Here is an 18,476-nt window from a genome sequence, read left to right as displayed (position 1 = left end):
GTGCCCCTGGTCTGCACCCAAGTGCCATGAGGGGAGGGCAGCGGAGAATGGAGGGGAAGGAGAGGATGGTGGATGGGGAGGGGATCAGTGGGAGGTGGGGGAAACAATACTGGCTGGGGAGAGAAGTGCGGGATCAGGGGTCTCTGAGTAGTGTGGGGCAGTGGGAATAGGGAACAGGCTGCCCTGGAGCTGCCGGATTTGCGAACAGCCAGAGGGCGGGATGGGAGGCGGGCAAGGGGAGTGGGGGGTGGGAAGGGACACCCACTTACGTCTCCTCCTGCCCTTTTTTTTTTTTTTTTTTTTTTTTTTTCTTTCCCTCCTTCTTTCCTTAGCTGGTGACGCGGCGCTGCTATTAATCATTCACCAGCCGGGGAGCAGCTCTTGCCGCCGCTCGGAGCGAGCGGCGCTGGCAGCCGCCGCTCCCGATGCCCGCGTCCCGCAGCCGCCGCGCCGGGATCCTTGACGGGATGATGCCCAGCGCAGCCGGCGGCGGACGCCTGCTGCTCTGAGCCGGGGCGGGGGTGTCCGAGCAGAGGATGCTCCCCAATGGCACCTGCCCCAGGCTTCCGGGCGGTGCTGGCAGAGACAGCGGCGACAGCAACAGCGGCGGCAGCGGCGGCAGCGGCGGCAGCGACAGTGGTGGCGGCAGAGCCGGTGGCGCCTCGGAGGAGGCGGCGACGGAGGGCATGGACTCGGGCGGCAGGAATTCCTCTGGCGCTCCGAACAGCACCCTGAGTGAGTCTCAGGGCAGCGCCATCCTCATCTCATTCATCTACTCCGTGGTGTGCCTGGTGGGGCTGTGCGGCAACTCCATGGTCATCTACGTGATCCTACGTTATGCCAAGATGAAGACAGCCACCAACATCTACATCCTCAACTTGGCCATAGCGGATGAGCTGCTGATGCTTAGCGTCCCCTTTCTGGTTACCTCCACCCTGCTGCACCACTGGCCCTTTGGCTCCCTGCTCTGCCGCCTGGTGCTCAGTGTGGATGCCATCAACATGTTCACCAGCATCTACTGCCTGACCGTGCTCAGTGTGGACCGTTACATCGCTGTGGTGCACCCCATCAAGGCGGCCAGGTACCGCCGGCCCACTGTGGCTAAGATGGTCAATCTGGGTGTCTGGGTGCTTTCCATCCTCATCATCCTGCCCATCATCATCTTCTCCAACACAGCAGCCAACAGTGATGGAACAGTAGCTTGCAACATGCTCATGCCAGAGCCCACCCAGAGATGGCTGGTGGTCTTTGTGGTCTACACTTTTCTGATGGGGTTCTTGCTGCCTGTGGTGGCCATCTGCCTCTGCTACATCCTCATCATTGCTAAGATGCGCATGGTGGCCCTGAAGGCTGGCTGGCAGCAACGCAAACGCTCAGAGCGCAAGATCACCCTCATGGTCATGATGGTGGTGATGGTTTTTGTCATCTGCTGGATGCCCTTCTACATTGTGCAGCTGGTCAATGTCTTTGTAGAGCAGGATGATGCCACCATCAGCCAGCTCTCTGTCATCTTGGGCTACGCCAACAGCTGTGCCAACCCTATCCTCTATGGTTTTCTCTCAGACAATTTCAAGCGGTCCTTCCAGCGGCTGCTCTGCCTCAGCTGGATGGACAATGCCGCGGAGGAACCCATCGACTACTATGCCACCGCCCTCAAGAGCAGGGCATACAGCGTGGAGGACTTTCCCCCAGACAACTTGGAGTCAGGGAGCATGTACAGGAATGGCACTTGCACTTCCAGGATTACCACCCTCTGAGGAAGCATTCCTGTCCCCCAGCTCCCTTACTGCCCCCCACCTGGAGGGTGAGCGAAGCCAGGGCTGTGGCATGGGGAGGCTGGGAGGGAGGGGATTTTTGTCATGCCCACCGCCAGCAGTGTTTGGCACAAGAAAGAGTGAAGAAAACCCCACATCCTTGACTTGCTGATCCCCTGCACCGTGGTTGGCCCCCTTGAGAGCAGGTGCATTCTCTGATGCCTTGACAACTACTTAGTGAATTGTGGCTCTCATGGGTTAGCTTAGGGTCTGGTAGCCTGTCTCTGCCACTCCTCTCTGTGTCTGACAAGTGGCTGTAAAGGTCCTGCAGTGACTCTCCTCTATCTTTTGTACAGTTTCAATTTGTCCATCCCCTTGGCTGGTGGAATACCCCAGGCCACTGAGTCGAGCCTGCCTCAGTCAAGCCCCAGCACTGAGGTTCAGACTCCCTCCAGCTGAAAATGACCCTGCCCAACATCTGTCAGTACACGCCTCCCCTTCAGAGATTAGAAATGCTGGGAAAATTCCCCCCAACACACACCTTGCCCTCCCCCAGGAAGGAGTGAGTAGCCTGCCTCTGCACCTACCCTTTGCTCATCCTGGAGTGAAAAAGAAAGCAGGGAGCAAAAAGTCCCTGAGAAGGAAGCAGCATAGTCACAGGAGATAATTTTTTGCTTTGCAGACAGCCTCCCAGTCACTGTGACTTTGGCTCTGTGCTACTTGGCAGAAGCAGAAAAAAAAGGTCTTAGGAAAAAAATCTGATTATTGCTGTGCTTTGGAGCTGTGCGGCAGGTTGCTGATAATGGGAGATAAGCAGTCCCATGACATGTAAGGAGCAGAGAGCTGGGACTCACTGAGACAGGAGCTGGGGGGACCGCTGGGCTGGGAAATGTTTGGATCTGTGCACACAATAAAGTGTGCTGATAATAAAGTTTAAAGGGTGTGCTAGACTGTGAATCTGCTGTCTTGAGCCTGCTCCATCAGCTGTGAAACAGCGATGAAGGGAGCTGAGACAGTTTTTGAATGATGTGGGTGATGGCAAAGTCACTTTAGCCTATATGGAAAAAGGGGGAATCATTTAAAAATTTCCACCAGTCTCTGAAATAAATACTTGACAGAAAAAGTAGCTGTTCAGTAATAGCTATTACCCTAGCTCCAGTTTCTTCTGTTGCACTAAAAAAACCCAACAAAATGGGTTTCATATGCCAATGTAATATACTGACCCAGAGCTTCTTAATGTTTCATTTCTGAGAATTCTTGTTTTTAATGTGTGCCAGATGTCTTCTTGTTTGATTTTTTTATTTGATTCTAGTCACTGTGTTGTGAACGTGTTTTTCTGAAGCAATCTATACTGTGTACTTATGTCTGTGGTGGCTACTTACAAGGTTGCATTTAAAATGGGTGATGCTCAAGAAGGCTCCTTTCCAGATAAAAGCATTGTCATTTTTTCTAACTATTTCATTTACACTGTCTCCCCCACAGGATTTCTCTCTTGAATTTTCTCTCTTCTCTTATGATGAAACAAATTTCATATAGACAGGTGAAGCTTTCTTTGATAAATGACAGCTGATTAAATGACACCTTCTATCCCTACTCCCTCTTATCCCGCACGGAAGAGTCGGTACGGACTGTGCTGAAATAAGCAGCTGGTTTTTCCTTTCTACCACCTATGCTAACAGTGTCACACAGTGGCAAGTGTCCCAGTAGCTGTGACAAATCACTTCTCTAGCACAATACTGTGTTTGTATTAATTATAACTGCTGGCAATTTGAAGCAAGAGACTGGAAAAAATCTCTAGTAGCAGCATACCCATAGCATTGTACTCGTAGCTGCAGTGCTTAAGTACAGTGTTAAGTGTAAGGTTGACAGTTAAGGCATCTAGTATTTGTGGTGGTGGACTTACTACAGGGTTTTGTTAAATTATACCCTTTAACTTTTCTCAGCAGCAAAAAGCAGGATGCTACTTTGTACATTTCTTTCACCAAAACTTAGGTACTGCTAAATGAATGTATAAATTTAGTATTTCAAAGTTGTCTGAGTCGAAGTCCATCAAAATGAGAGAAAATATCTTACTTCAATGGACTGTGAGTCAGCTCCTTTTAGTCGAAAAATTGCTAATGTGGAAACTGTTACATCCTTATTAAAATATTTCATGAAAAGCTTTGACAATTGTACAGTTTCTTTTCTTTTACTTCCTAGTGGACACGATTTAAAGAAAACTTGCAAATATTAAATTTTGTAATGTTGTACATGTACATATGGGGAAATAAGAATGAAATTGCTTTATAAGCTCAATTAAATTTTCACAGAAATCAAACATCTATCAAAATAGTAAAATGCCCCATGATATCCATGATGCTATTTCCAGGGCTTCACTTGAATTCTCACTCACAATATCTTCAAGATGGCATAAATCTCATAATCTTATGTGGTCCTTTTCACCCAGGCATGTTCTTACATATGGTCAAATTAAACAGTCTACTTTTTACTGTTGAATTTGTTCAGTATCGGGCAGGATGAAACAAGAGTGAAAAAGCATGAAGATTTATACTGAATACTCAGCTTTGATGAAAAGTTGAACTGGGTTTTGTTCCTTCTTTTTTTTTTTTTTTTTTTTTTTTTTTTTTTTTTTTTTTTTTTTTTTTTTCTCTTTACCTCGTAAATGTTGCGTTGGAAGCCTGTACACCTTCCAGCTTGTGCACTTTAGTTTCAGTCCTCGCAGGCACATTGCAGAGGCTGGCTCGGGGCTTCAGTAGGTGGCAGGCTTGCCTTCAGATGGATGGGCTGATTCACTCCCAGCCAGCACGGCCCCTATTATTCCTGGCTAAAACACTCCGTGCGGTTTCAGCTGAAAACAAAATCTGTTTATCCCAAACTAACAGTTGTTCCTGCTATTTTTCACTCTGGGAGAGGCGATCAACAGCAGTAAATCATTCAACTTAGCTAGAAAGAAAGTTTGTTAGTTCATTCTGTGTTACTATATTAAATAGTAAAACATAACTCCCAGGGAGAAAAAATTATTTCATGTTCTCATTAAATAATATGTACCAGAAAAGAAACAGAACTCTTTTTAATGCTTTCCAAATGGCAAATAAGAGTATTCAGATGTCATATGGAAATTATTTTAATGAATGCTTAAGTCACTGAAAAAAGAGTACAGTGGCTTATGTCTTGGTGACGTTTTGACTTTTTATACAGCTGCAAGTGGGTGAATTGTAATTTGTAAACCGTAGTAATTTTTTTGCTTTTTCTCCATGAGTTTTGGGTTCTATTTTAAAAATGCTGCATTTACTTTGTCATGGAAATTGGCCTTGTGGCCACTGAAATGCAGGCAGCTCTTGCACTTTGTTTAGCCTGAGACCTATACCCAGCAGTGGGACAGTACCAACCAGTATCCAGTCAATGGACTGGACTGTTTCCTGTGGATGTATTCCAGAGAACAGTCTTCACATGGAACACATAACAGGTGGGCAGCACACATCAGCCGCAGCATTTTCCCATTCAAGAAATGAGCACAGGAAATCACTTTCCTTTCCCACCAAGCTTCCCACTGCAGTAGCAAAGACAGCATGTCTCAGAATCCTGAGGCTGGCTGCTACCTGCAGTTAGTGGACTTGAACAAGACTGGTCACAGAGGCACTTTATATCTGGGCAGTGGATGAAAAGGTGATGGCTACATCCAGATATTCTGCCTCTTCAGATGGTCCCTGCAGCAGGGAACATTACACAGAGTATGGTTTCTTTGCATTCGACACTTAAAGAACCCATTTGGCTTTTTCACAGAGAATGAGAATCAGTTTTTTGAATGTGATGTAAGAATTTCTGAAATGCCAGCTTTCCAGTGAATCAGAATTTTAAAAAAGGCTTTCTGGTTGTTTCTGGAAATCTAAAATCTGCATTTCTAATGTATGTGGCATGCTCTATTAACATTGTCCTATTCGCTGTACTTTAACCTGTTTCCAAATTCAGCATCTTAATTCTAAATATTAAACTAAGTCTTACTGAAATAAAATATCCCAGTGATGTAATACGTTCATGTTATGTAAGGTTTGACTTTACTCTGCCATATTTCTAGAACAGTGACAATTTAATGTCTTATAGTCCTGATAAAAAAAAGATCCAAGAAAAAGAATTTTTAAAAAATCAGAAAAAATTAGTCAAGAAAGAAATATCAATCCAGTGTTCTAAACTCTGTGATTTCAGTCCTTAGGAACCTTACTTGACAGCAGGAGATATTTCTCTACAGACAAGAATGTGAATCATGAATTTCTAGAGGAGAATAAAATATCTCTCCTGAATTGTGTATTCAGCATTTCTGTCCTCTTCAACATAGCCTTATTTGGCTGATAACTTCAGGCTAAGCCATGGGAAGAAAGAATGGTTTACTAATTAGATTTCTCTTTAAGAAAAAATGCTTTTAGATGTTACATTTTGTGGAGAGAAATGGCCAAGAAAAATAGGTGGACCCAAGTATACTTGGAGAGTATTTCAAAGTGTATTATTAGATGGCTACAAACCAAGCACAATTTTGACAAGACAGATGCTTTTCAGTAAAAGCTAACTATGCCCACTCCCTTCCAACTTTGTTTCTCCAAAAGCCTAAAATATGGGTTTGGCAGAGCACTGCAGCTATGAAGCAGAGAGAGCAAGGTGCTGTATGATGCCTGAGGTATATAGGTTTTTTTGTCCAGTCTGGATGGAATACATTTGTCATATTATTATCATGTCTATGATGGGTAGAGTCACCTTGAAAACTACATAAATGTACAGAAAATTCCTTCTATTCTCCATTACTCCCCTCCCCCTCCAATATCTTTTCTATACCGGTTTACACTGTGTAATATGCCTACGGGTTGCTCTGTGTGTTCTCGAGCTTCCTAACTAGAAAGGCTCAGATAAAAGTGCCCAAATTCACAGCATAGGGAGGTTGTAGGACAGATAACAATTACCTTAGGATCTGAATTGTGTTGTATTCATTACTTGGAACTGGATTGTATTGTAGGCACTTTCGCTGTTGGTGACAGTGCTGTTCTCACTGCGTGTGTGGGTCGCACCAGCCCAGGAGAAGCTTCTGAAGGGCGCTGCACTGCACTGCACTTCATAAAACTGAGCAATGCCGTGTGACACCAGCGCTGCTGCCACGGGCTGAGCACGGCACAAGCTCAGCTCATTCACCCAGCGCTTGCCCGTGCTCGGATTCACAATGGAAAGCCCAAGGGGCTACCGGTCATCTGGAGTGGTCCAAAACATGGCAAAGCTGGATATTTGGGGGAGAATGGATATAAAAGAAGGCAAAACCGGTGAATATTTGATACTGAGCAGACTGAGAGAGAAGGAATCTGAAATGGAGAAAAATCAAGTATGTGATGGCCAGGAGAGGCCATTTTGTTAAAAACAGAGGAAAATAAGTAGAGTCCAGTACAGGCATTGGAAAGCAGGACTTGGCTCTTCCATGGTTTAGAGTACAGCAAATACATAAACCCTCAACTCAGCAAAAAATATGAAATTGTGCTTTTTATGTCAGCTGCTGTTTTCAAAGCTGGCTGTTATTTTTGAAGGTTAGAAAGTAGCTAGGCATTTTTTCTAAGAACTAAATGACAATTTAGGTAATTTATGGAATCACTAGAAACTCAGGAAAACATTGCAGAAGCAGCTAGATAATAGATTTTTCTGAATGTTAATTTATTTTGGATTTTTCAGATACTTTGAATTTTACAGATTTTTTTTTCCTTTATCATTAAAATAGAGAAAAAGACCTAACAATTTTTTACTTAACATGAACCAAAAAGAACCCCATATTTACAAGACAGAAATTGAATGCAGAAGCATTTTCACTGCTCTTTCACTGTCATAAAATAAAATTTACAGAATTTCTTACTTGAAAAGAATCTTCAGTACAATGACTGGGAAAAATCCTTTCCCTTAGAGAAAGATATACTCGTAAGAATGAGAAGTAATGTAATGCATTCCTCTGCACAGACATTACAGACTTAGATTACTTATACATAATCTCATTCAAACTATCTGTACTTATGATCTTATGTTATGTTCCAGAGAACTGTGTAAATCATTCTTATCAGTCAAAACCACAAGGCCTGCTGGTTACATTCCAAAAACACAACCATGCTTTTCTGACAGGTTACAGCCCATGTGCTGTTCCTGGCTTAATGACTGAAAATGTTTGTTTCTTTGCAATCCACCACATTTTGAGTAACACCTGAAAGCAGATGCAGCAAGAGGATGGTTGGGACAGATACAGTCTGGTAAAGATGGATGCTTGTCTGTCTCATCTTTCCCTCCTCAGCTCATCATCTCTGTGGACCTGCAGTCTTTTTTCTCTTATATTACCCGTAAAATGCATAATAGTATTATTTTTGTTTTCCCATTTTTCTGACTCAGAATGCAAAAGGATTGGCAAGTGGAAGGAGGGGAAGGACATTACAAATGCATGACCACCACCGTACCTCAGCATTCCCCAGCTCCACTGCTGCTCCCACTCCACCTGGGGTACTGTGCTCTCCTTTGGGGCTCCCAACGTAAGAACGATGTAGACATGCTGGAGTCCAGAGGAGGCCACCAAGATGATCAGAGGGTTAGAACGTCTCTCCTATGAGGACAGGCTGAAAGAACTGGGATTGTTCAGCCAGGGAAAGAGAAGGCTTACAGTACCTACAAATAACCTTCCAGTACCTACGAGAAAGTTGAAGAACAATTTCCTAGGGCTTGTGGTTACAGGCCAAAAGGGAGTGGCTTCAAACAAAGAGGGTAGGCGTGGATTAGGTATGAAGAAGAAATTCTTTGTTGTGAGAGTAAGTGAGACACTGGACCAGTGTCACCAAACTACCAGTTTGCTCAGCAAAGCTGTGAATGCCCCAGCCCCTGAAGTGTTCAAGGCCAGGCTGGATGGGGCTCTGAGAAACCTGGTCTGGTGGAAGGTGTCCCTGCACACAGTAGGGGGGTGGAATAAGATGATCTTTAAGGTCCCTTCCATCCCAAACCATTCTATGATTCTGTGATTCTAGTCAGCTATGCAGAAAAGGGAAAATGCTTGCTAACAGATGACTCCCTTTACACATCCACTTTAAATTCTTCCCGTCCCAGACTACAAGCCCAGAAAAGAAAGACAAGGCTGCATATTGGGGGAAGAAGAAAAGACATTAAGTTTAATGTTTTAAAGCCCATGGAATGTGGTTACTGCTATTGCTGCCCTGCTGTGTTTGCCTTTTGAGTCAATTGTACATCATTAGTGAAATATATTAATCTCTACACTACAGCCTTGGTAAGTGTCATACTGAAGAAATAAAAAATATTACTTCTAGAAGGAACTACATTGCATCTACCAGTGATTGACCTCCATATAATAAATGAGGAAAGATAACTGGGATTTAAAACTTGAAAAAAATTAAGTGATAGGAAATTTCTAGGGTAAGCACAGAATCCATTATATTTTCAATATTCTTTAAGATGTGCAATACACTTAAACAAGGAGAAATGTTGTAAGAATATTCAAATTTTTCCCATGTCCACTTATAGATTTCATTTCAATCCCATAGAACACCTAATTAAGCCCTTAGCAGCATAAATTATCATTTTTTTAAAAAAATGTGGAAATTAAATTTTTATTTCTGATTATTTGATGAAACAAGCCATTAAAAATTCATCACTTCTTCATAAATAAAACGTGCAGCTGACAAATGATACGCCTACCAGTCAAACTATCTTTGTAGGAATTAAGTAAACCTAAAATTGGCAACATGGGACACTTTTTGGTAATAGTGACAGACAAGAAATCTGGACATTCCTATTCTTCACAGGAATCACCATTTTCAAATGTAGACTGATGGTTTCTTGCTATCACAATTTCATTACAAATGTAAGCACTGTAAAACTCCCAAATATAAAGTTTGTATGTGATTTATATGGTTTTAATATGGGATGAAATAAAATTTTTTCTAATGCTGGAAAAACAGTTGGAAAATTATATATTCTTATATAATGTTTAGTCAATGGACATGTCTATAACATGAGAGAAAAGTAAAGATTTGTCTCTATCCTTGCCATGTTTTGTAAAAATACTTGCATTTGATTGTGGTTTTTATATGGTGTTATATAATAATTTTTAAAAAAATAACCAGACATTTTTATTATCTCAGTACTTGTACTCATTATGATCGTACTTATTCTCCTTCTGTGGATGTAAAGAGCAAACCCTGCTCTGAATCTGCCTTGCAGACCAGTGAATCATGGTTGTGATATGAACCAATGGCTGCATGACATACATGTGTTGGTTTCTTACTCACTAAAGACCAAATTTCACCCAGAGTCGAAAGCAAAAATGATCAGTCCTTTCTCCCAAACCATCTTCTTTTTGGTCTGAACCATTTGAGAAAGAGAAATTCATGCACTTCAAACCTGCTCTGGTTCCAAACAAATCCAAATGCTATTTGTTTTGTATTCTACTGTCTGCAAAAAATAAGGTAAAGAACCCCAGATATACTAAACAAGAATCTCTAACATGTAAAACAATAAAAGCAATAATAAAATTATGACCATTTAGCCATGCCTTGAAAAGAGAGAATGCACCATGAGCTTGCTTTTAGAAAAGTGACTTGCACAGCTGGAGACTAAAGTCAGCTGATTTTTCTGATTTAATTTTAAAAGTGTATTTTACAGGCATTTAAATATAAATAGCCTCCATATGCCTTCTTTACAGTCAATGCAGAGAAAGGGCACTTTCAGGATGTAATTCATTGGTCCTGTTTTCAGCATCTAGTCTAAAATGAGATTAATTGCTAGCATATATTTCTCTCTATAGGCAGTAAGGGAGTCTAGGTGAGTAAAAAATCTAGATGAACTGTTGGAGATGTCTACACATGATAAGATGGATCCCATCCTTAGATATAAAATAGTCTGGTTTCAAATGAGTCAAATTATAAGCCAGAGGGAACATAGTGGAACCCTTGTGTAGTCACCTAGACAAATGTCTAATGATCCTGAATTGTGTGAGAAAAAGAACCCTCAAATCAAAACATGATTTCACAGGAAGAGCAAAATGGGAATTATGGGACAGGTGAAGAGTTTTCAAGGGCATGTACTCGTACATTTTAACTAAATAGTCTGAGTCACATACTGAGAGATGCCAAAATAAGTAGTCAGGTGTTGAACTCAGCACTTAATTGTGTGCTTGGTAAGACTCCAGAAACAGAGAATGAGAGTTTCTAGAGTTTAGAAAAACACAGCTGGACAGTCCCATCAAGCATTCAACTACCTGATATGTAAGAAAAACTAAAACATAGAAAAAATAATTTAAAGAGGCTCTCGTTCATCTGCGTTGCTGTTTGCTTATACAGCCCCTGACAGAAGAAGTGAGTTCCACATATAGCATCCCATAAAAGAAATTACTTACAGTGACAGCAACAGGAGTATTATTAAGAAATAAGGCATTAATGGCTAAGTCATTTTCCAAATCTGTGCACATCTGAACGTAGAATCAAGCCTCCTGCCCAAGATGAAAAATGCCCACCTTCTGAAATACAAATGTCAGATAAACAGATTAGAAAAGTATGCAGATTATGAGTCACCTTGAAATGAGTACCATTCTCACCTAGCCGGATTTAATTCCTGTCATGATACAAGGGAATTTATGGCTACAGTCACTCTGATGGCTCACAAATATCAGTGACCTCTTTGCCGAAAGCAAAAGACTTTCCCAGACAGCAACTGCTTATCACCATTAAAGGGAGAGAGAGGGAAAAAAGGAAAACTTATACTACGTAATTCTTTGTGCTTAGCAGAGGTTTACACCATATTTATCAAGTCTTTGCTTGCAAGAAAAAATAGGTGATATTAACGCACATTTTTTTGAATTCTTCAAATTCAACAGGAAAGTGTTAAAATTAAAGCAGTAGTCAGAATGTCAGCTCTCAAGAGAGGAAAACAAATGAATAAGCAAGTGTATTTAAAGAGACATTTCAGAGCTTAAAGTTCTCTTAAGGGAAGAAAATATTTCCCTATTTTCCCTGCACCCCAAAAAGCTTGGATGAGACCAGTTAGCTGTGTATAAGTGCACACAGAAAACCTTGAATCAATATTTAATATTACAACTTTAATTGAAAACCAACACCATAATAATAATAATAATAAGTGAGCATCAGCACTCTGAACTGCACAGAAAGCAAGTTCTGCAGCCAGGATGAAAACTCCTCTACAGAAATTCCCAAGGGAAATCACAGAGGAAGTGTTTACCTCATTTAGAAAAGGGCACAAATGGTGAATCTTCCCTTACTCTCAAGGGACTCCATGGAAAACAATATATCTGCCTAAAGAGAATGAGATTTACATGATGTATTTAGACTCATGTTAACTCCTCTCACAGTGTGGTGTGTCAGCACCTTGTCTGGTTCTAAGGGAGCCGCATATTGCATACAGAAAGCAAGTTTTGTAACAACACAACTTAGGAGAAAAATAACTGAAAAATTTATTCTTTGTTACAATAAAAATGAGTATGAAGTAACAAACAGGGCAGTGATTTATATAATCCTTTATTTTTCTTCATCAGCTGAAGTATAAAACTGACTCCCCATTAACCTCTCACTTCCTCAGCAGTTTAATGATTTTCTAAGTATAGAAATGCTCTTTCATTTTGTAAGAATGTCAGTGTGAAAGCATATGGATTGCAGTTTCATCCAAAATTATGGCAGTTCACCTCTCCAAAAGTTCCAGCAATTAGATTAAAAACGAGAGCCTCCAAGTACCACTCAGGCAAGGAGTGACTTCGAAATTACAAGATACAAGTGCTCAAAGTGGTCCACTTTATGCTTGCTTCAAAGAAAGCACCCGACGAACAGTTTCTGAGAGGATAAAAATGCACAATTGTTGCAGCTGCAATCGCTTTGTCGGCCAGGCTGATCTATTTATATTTCAGTGAAATCAGCACCGAAATAACTGTTTTTCAGATCGACAAAAGCTCTTGACTGTCCAGACTTCAAACCCCTCAAAAGAACGTCGCTACCCGCTCCTGCTTCTGATGATGTGCAAGCCCTGTCCAGTCAAGTCCCGCGGCTCCTGCGGCAGCAGGGCTGGGGGCAGGAGGGACGCGGCTCCGAGCGCTGGCCCGGGTGGGAGCTGCCGCTCAGGGCAGCCGCGAGGGACGCGGCCTCGGCGGTCCGGGGCTATTCACCACCCGCTGCTCCGCTGGGCTCCGCGGAGCCTGCCTCCGCCTTGCTGCCGGTCTCCGGCGGCTCCTTGTCCCCACGGCCCTCGGATTTCTTGTTAAAGCAGATGTTGAACACCCCCAGGACGGTCATGACCAGCATGACTAGCACCACCACCGCGACCGTCACCAGGATGAAAACGTAGTTGGAAGAGGAGGAGGGCGGGGGAGCAGCCGTCTTCTCTCCGCCGGCGGCGGCCGCGGTGGTGGCGGGGGGCTCCGCGGAACCGCCGGGTGTCGGAGTGGAAGGACGCCGCCCCTCCTCCCCGGGCCGCGACGGCTCCGCGGGGCCGCCTGCAGCGGTGGGGCCCGGCTCCGTGCCCGGGCAGGGAGCTCCGTCCGCGCCGCCCGGGGTGCAGGCACAGGCGAAACCGCCGGCGGCATCGCGGCACCCGGCGGCCTCGGCGCACCGCCCGCTGTCGGAGCTCCTGCTGCCGAAGGGGCAGGGGCAGAGGGGCTTCTCTGCCGCCTTCCAGGCGAAGCCGCCCGGCTCGGCCTGGCAGGTGAGCCGCACCTCCCCGCCGGGGCACGCCACCGTCAGCACGGTGCCCGGCGGGCTGAAGCCGGGCCCGCCGCTGCGCTCCTCGAAAGGGAGCCGGTAATCGAGGTCGAGGGCTCCCGCGGGACTGAGGTCGGGGCAGGCACCCTCATACTGGTACTTGCAGAGGTACCCCGGGCTTTTCAGCTGGCAGACCTGCTCCTTCCAGCCCCAGCTGGGGCCGTCCCCGGTGCCAGCCGCCAGGTGCAGCCCAGCGCAGCGGGCGGTGAGGCAGGACCGCAGGGGCTCCTGCAGCCACCGGCCGAGCGCCGCCGGCACCTCCTGCGGGGCCGTCCCATCCTCGACGCCCTCCCAGGAGAAGCCGCGGAGCGGCTGCTCCCCGTGGGTGCAGGCGGAGACGTTCCTCTTCAGCCCGACCCAGAACAGCGCGGGCGCGGACACCGCCGCCTTTGCCAGCAGCCCCAGCAGCAGCCGCAGCTCCGGCTCGCCGCTGACCCAGGCGAGGCTGCCCCGCCGCCGGCCGCAGGCGCCGCGGGCCTCGGCGTACGAGACGTTGGCGAGATGGGCGCTGAAGCAGGCGCCGGCGGGCGGGCAGCGCACGATGGCCCGCGGGGGCGGCGGGATCCGGCCCAGGGCGCAGGCCGCAGCCAGGAGCAGGCACCAGGGCTCGACCCGCCTCATGCCGGCTGCGGGACGCGCCGGGCCGAGGGACACGGGCTGCGGCTGTGGTGGCGTTCGGCCCCGGCTTGGGCTGGCCTCTGCTGCCCGCGCCGTCCCTCGTCAGCGCCGGTCCCGCTCCCACGGCCCTCCCCCGGACCTGCCGGAGGAAACGTGTGGGGAGCCGTGGCTGACCTCGGCATCCTCCGTTTGTTGGAGGGCCCAGGTCAAGCAGCTCCCGGCGCCGCCAGGAAGCGCTCGCCCAGCCCGGCGGGCGTTGTCCAGCCGCGGGGTGGGACGGTGCCTTCTCCGCTGTCGGAGGGGCCGGAGGGTGGCGAAGCCCAGAAGCCGCAGCTGTCGGACCAGGGTGACGGGCACAGTGTCAGGCCCGTGTCCCCGAGATGCCCGGGCCCGTCTTGCCAGCTTGTTGCACAGTGCTTTCTGGAGAACCGCGGTCCAGCTTCAGCTATCTCTTCCTTGAAGGAAGAGGTTTCTTGGTTAGATGAGGCTGTATGATCAGCCCTGTAGCTCCCGATACAGGGGGCAATTTAAGAGTCACAAAAACTGACTCAGCTTACGGTTCTCCAGCAGGCTGGCCTAAATGCATCATACATCGGATGCCTGCGTTGACTTCAGTAGTTGTTCTTGAATGAGTTTCACTGATCCGCTGCAACTGTTCCTCCAAATGTAGTCCCCATGTTGCCTCATTTCTATACTCCTTACTGTTATTTCTGTGTGCTGTTGCCTGATGTGTACATTCAAATACAGCATGCATCTGAGTCTCTTTGCAGGTATCTTGTGGGGCATGAAACTGCTAGCATATATGTGCATTTTGTTTTCCAGGTTTTACTTTGGAAAAACCCGTGTCAATGTCTTTGTTTTGTGAATAAAACACGATACAAATTTCTGGTATTTGTATACCAAGGAGTGGGCAGTGTGGAGAAGGAGAAAAAAAGTGAAAAAATAAATAACCAATCTGGAGTTTTTAAAACATAAGGTTTCGCAGTAATTGCAGTCCATTTGGGCGCCAGTAGACTTGGTTTTATGGAAAATAGGTTTGCATAACAAAACAAGAACTTGTTGGTTTAATTCTAGATTAAATGGGATTTCTGGTTAATCAAGGTATCGAGACACTAATAGCCACCAAAGTATACGTTGTTGTAGCAGCTCTGTATTCAGAGCTCTGCTGCCTGCTGGAATTGTAACTCCTGCAGTCGTTCTTCTCCATGGTGCACCAGGGCAGCGGTATCAGGCCATCTGCCCGTGTGGGTCAGCACATGGAGATTCTTACTGCATGCCTGCATTTTAAGCCAGAAAGATGCAATGCATTCCACATCAGGAAGCTTTATCATCTGCTATTCACATCCCTAGTTCTTCACTGGATCTGGCTTTAAATGTGCCCAAACTGAATTAATTGCTCCTTGAGCCCCCATTTTTCTTGGTAATGTACAAAAGCTATGCTTCTGCACATACCTATCAAGTTAGTATCTTGAGGCATTTTCCTCAAATCTGGTTGATAGGTTTGAGAGAGAAGTGAGTTTGCTACAGCTTTACTATTGCCATCTTACTGGGGAATGCTTACAAGGCTTTCCCTAATATTCCACTGCAATCCTACAGGTTCACTTTGTTTTCTCTTTTAAAATTGAGTTCATTTATTACGGCCAAATAGAAGCTAAACTTTATAAATAGAAGGAATAATGTGGAAACCTCAAAATTTTCATGTTATTCTTCAAATCTAGGACTCTGTCCCTGAGGAGGAGAATGCAGATCAGTCCACGAAAGCCTTTGCTCTCTTGGGTCTCCTTTTAGCTGTCAGCCAAGGGCATGATTTGAGCCGTCTGGGCTGGCCTCTCTACCAGGTAATTGATAGCTATTACCGGCTCATTTCACACAGGCCATGACTTTAATTTCCTAGGCGATATATGAACCAGCAAACTGGCAAACCAGTTTAGAAACAATAGGTTAGCCACCAGTGCCCTGGGCAGTCCAGTCTCATCGGAGGAACTTGTGCTGCACAGAAAGATGAAAACACTGTACTGCTAAAGCTGAAGGCTTTGCCAGCTGAAAATAGAGGCAGTGGCTGTACATCTACTTGATCAGCCTGTATACCTGCTCTCCTTTCCTATTGCTGCCCCTGAATGTCCTGCAAAATATCTGAAAAATAACAGATCTGCTGGATCTCCAGAAAACAGCTCTTCCTCTGTTTCTCTGGTTTTTTATTGTTCTTTCTAGTTCTTACATTTAGATAAATAAGAAATCACTCTTCATGGAGCTTTTTCTGGAGAAGTCCTTTCTTGAAAGAGAGGATTAGCAACTCCCACACAAGAGCTGGTACCAGTTCACATGTGAGGCAACTAAACTTCTACATATAAAGAAAGATTTATTACACAAATGTGAATGTTAGAACTGATTGATGTGTAAGCTCTAATGTAGCCATTGCTTTCAATAGTTAAAGCCTTATTTAGGTGTAGTCATTCCTTAGTCTTTTTCCTGTAGGATCTTAGCCCTTGAAAAAACAGTCGTTTGCTTTAATTGTATTTTAGCAAGAGCCATTGGGGTTTTTTTTAATTTCATTATGTAACTGTATCTATCTTAGAATAACACATACTTTTTTACTAAGGAGCTGTGTGAGAAGTGCTGAATTAATAAAACCACTTTTCTCTTTTAGGGTAGATTCCTTTTGCACTTTTATAAAGTAAATTACACCTATTCTTTTTGCAGCTAACTGGGAAGCATGTCATCCATATATCAGCACATACTTTGCTACTGCTTGGGCCTAAGGGGGGTGTATTTTCATTAGAAGTAGTCTTGTTGAGGGATACAGTATCCAGATCTTACTAAGAGCCATATTTTACTTCCCAGAGGTAGATGGATGGCACAGTAAAGAGATCCTCTTTGCTTCGAAGGGGGCAAGTAAAATGATCGTGTCACACTAAAGTGTGTAGAGCATAAGGACAGTAAATTTCTCTTCCCCAGAGGGGATACAGGAAAATGTCTGGAAATAGATCTGGCTAGCTCTTATGCAACAAAACCTGGAGACAGTACATAATATCAGAAGCAGCTATCTTTTCTGCTGTTGTAAAGGAGGGCTGCTGATGTGCACCTCCATTTATCATGTGGTTTATTGCATGATACAGATTTGTTTGTGGCTGGAAACTATAGACAAGGAGCAAGAAACGAAGATCAGTGTTCTGGCAGCACTTCCTGTTTGCATAGCTTCACCTTTTAGCTTGCTGCAGCCTTGCAGAATCTACACCAGTTGGCTGTTGTCAGGCTGTACAATACACATGAGTACATGTGATGCCTGTGAGCTCTCTCCTGCCATCTGACCACAACTAGCATCTCTACTGGATCCAGATGTCCTTCTGCTGAATTTGTTGTGGGTAAAGTCAAGACTTACTCCCCATCTTTCAGTGTTCTGCTAAGATACATGTAATAATTTAAATAATCAAATGTAAACAGGTATTTTAAACAAGTGAAAATTGCTGTCACTTGGCAGTTTGCCTCAAAAAATTTGCGTTAAATCCTCTTTTTGTCTTTACAGGCTCCATGAAACAATATCTATATTATATAAATATATATGTGGTATATTATGGTATAATATGTATATAAATATATAGTTTATCAAATAAGGCAGCCTTACATTTCACATATAACTTGTGTTTAGACAAAGTATTTTCTCACTAAAGAGTTATGTTATTCTTTAAGAAAATACCTTAGTTTTAGAAATAAGACTGTCTCGAAGTCAATGAAAACTGTCTCATTTCAACAGTGTGAGGTGATTTCTCATGAATTTCTCTGCATTCAGTCAAACAACTTGCAACAAGAAGTAAAAAGGCCAGGTGGAATCAAACATGCTTTTGTTACTTTTCCAGCGAATAGGATAGGAAGTGAAAATAAGAATTTCTGCCTTATTGTAACAAATTACATGATCATAAGAATTTAATTATTCATCTCTCAAAAGGACTTTGTAGATTATAAACTTCACGTACACAGTTTGGAAAAGACAACCCAGCAGGGGTCATGCACATCCCTGTCTACTGTAATAATAATTTCCAGTGACATTATTATGTAGCTATGGCACTTAATAACAAAGAATGATATTTAACTGCTGGTGTGAACACAGTGATATATCTATTATGCTTATGACATAATAACTAACTGTGACCTGCTAAGAGGGCATTTAGTAGATGAACTGCATTGATGTGGCTGTAGCACTACCCCATATGCATATGTTCCCCTTAAAGCCTGATGAGTTTATACATTCATGTTTCCATTGCTAAGTATGAAAGAAAAAAAATGTATTCTGTTACCACTTCCATTCATCTTTAATGAGTTATTAAGGAAGATTCCA

At 44.3% G+C, this 18,476-nt stretch overlaps 2 protein-coding genes across 2 annotated transcripts; one reads left to right on the top strand and one right to left on the bottom strand.

Annotated features, from left to right (window-relative positions):
• Positions 1-457: 457 nt before the first annotated feature.
• On the top strand, positions 458-3,918 carry SSTR1 (somatostatin receptor 1). Its single transcript, XM_040067280.2, has one exon. It carries the CDS (start codon positions 537-539, stop codon positions 1,755-1,757), a length of 1,221 nt encoding a protein of 406 aa, XP_039923214.1. The 5' UTR covers positions 458-536; the 3' UTR covers positions 1,758-3,918.
• A 9,007-nt stretch (positions 3,919-12,925) lies between these two features.
• On the bottom strand, positions 12,926-14,146 carry CLEC14A (C-type lectin domain containing 14A). The gene has a single exon (XM_040066681.1). The coding sequence runs from the start codon at positions 14,144-14,146 to the stop codon at positions 12,926-12,928; it is 1,221 nt and encodes a 406-aa protein (XP_039922615.1).
• Positions 14,147-18,476: the final 4,330 nt, after the last annotated feature.

The sequence above is a fragment of the Hirundo rustica genome, chromosome 6, assembly GCF_015227805.2.
Source record: "Hirundo rustica isolate bHirRus1 chromosome 6, bHirRus1.pri.v3, whole genome shotgun sequence".
In the NCBI taxonomy this organism is placed as follows: domain Eukaryota; kingdom Metazoa; phylum Chordata; class Aves; order Passeriformes; family Hirundinidae; genus Hirundo; species Hirundo rustica.
Note: the sequence above shows the minus strand (reverse complement) of the source record. Positions and strands in the feature narration are given on the sequence as shown.

Bases quoted from the DNA above. Each gene is read 5' to 3' on its own strand.
- SSTR1 (XM_040067280.2), top strand. From the start codon at position 537: ATGCTCCCCAATGGCACCTGCCCCAGGCTTCCGGGCGGTGCTGGCAGA.
- CLEC14A (XM_040066681.1), bottom strand. From the start codon at position 14,146: ATGAGGCGGGTCGAGCCCTGGTGCCTGCTCCTGGCTGCGGCCTGCGCC.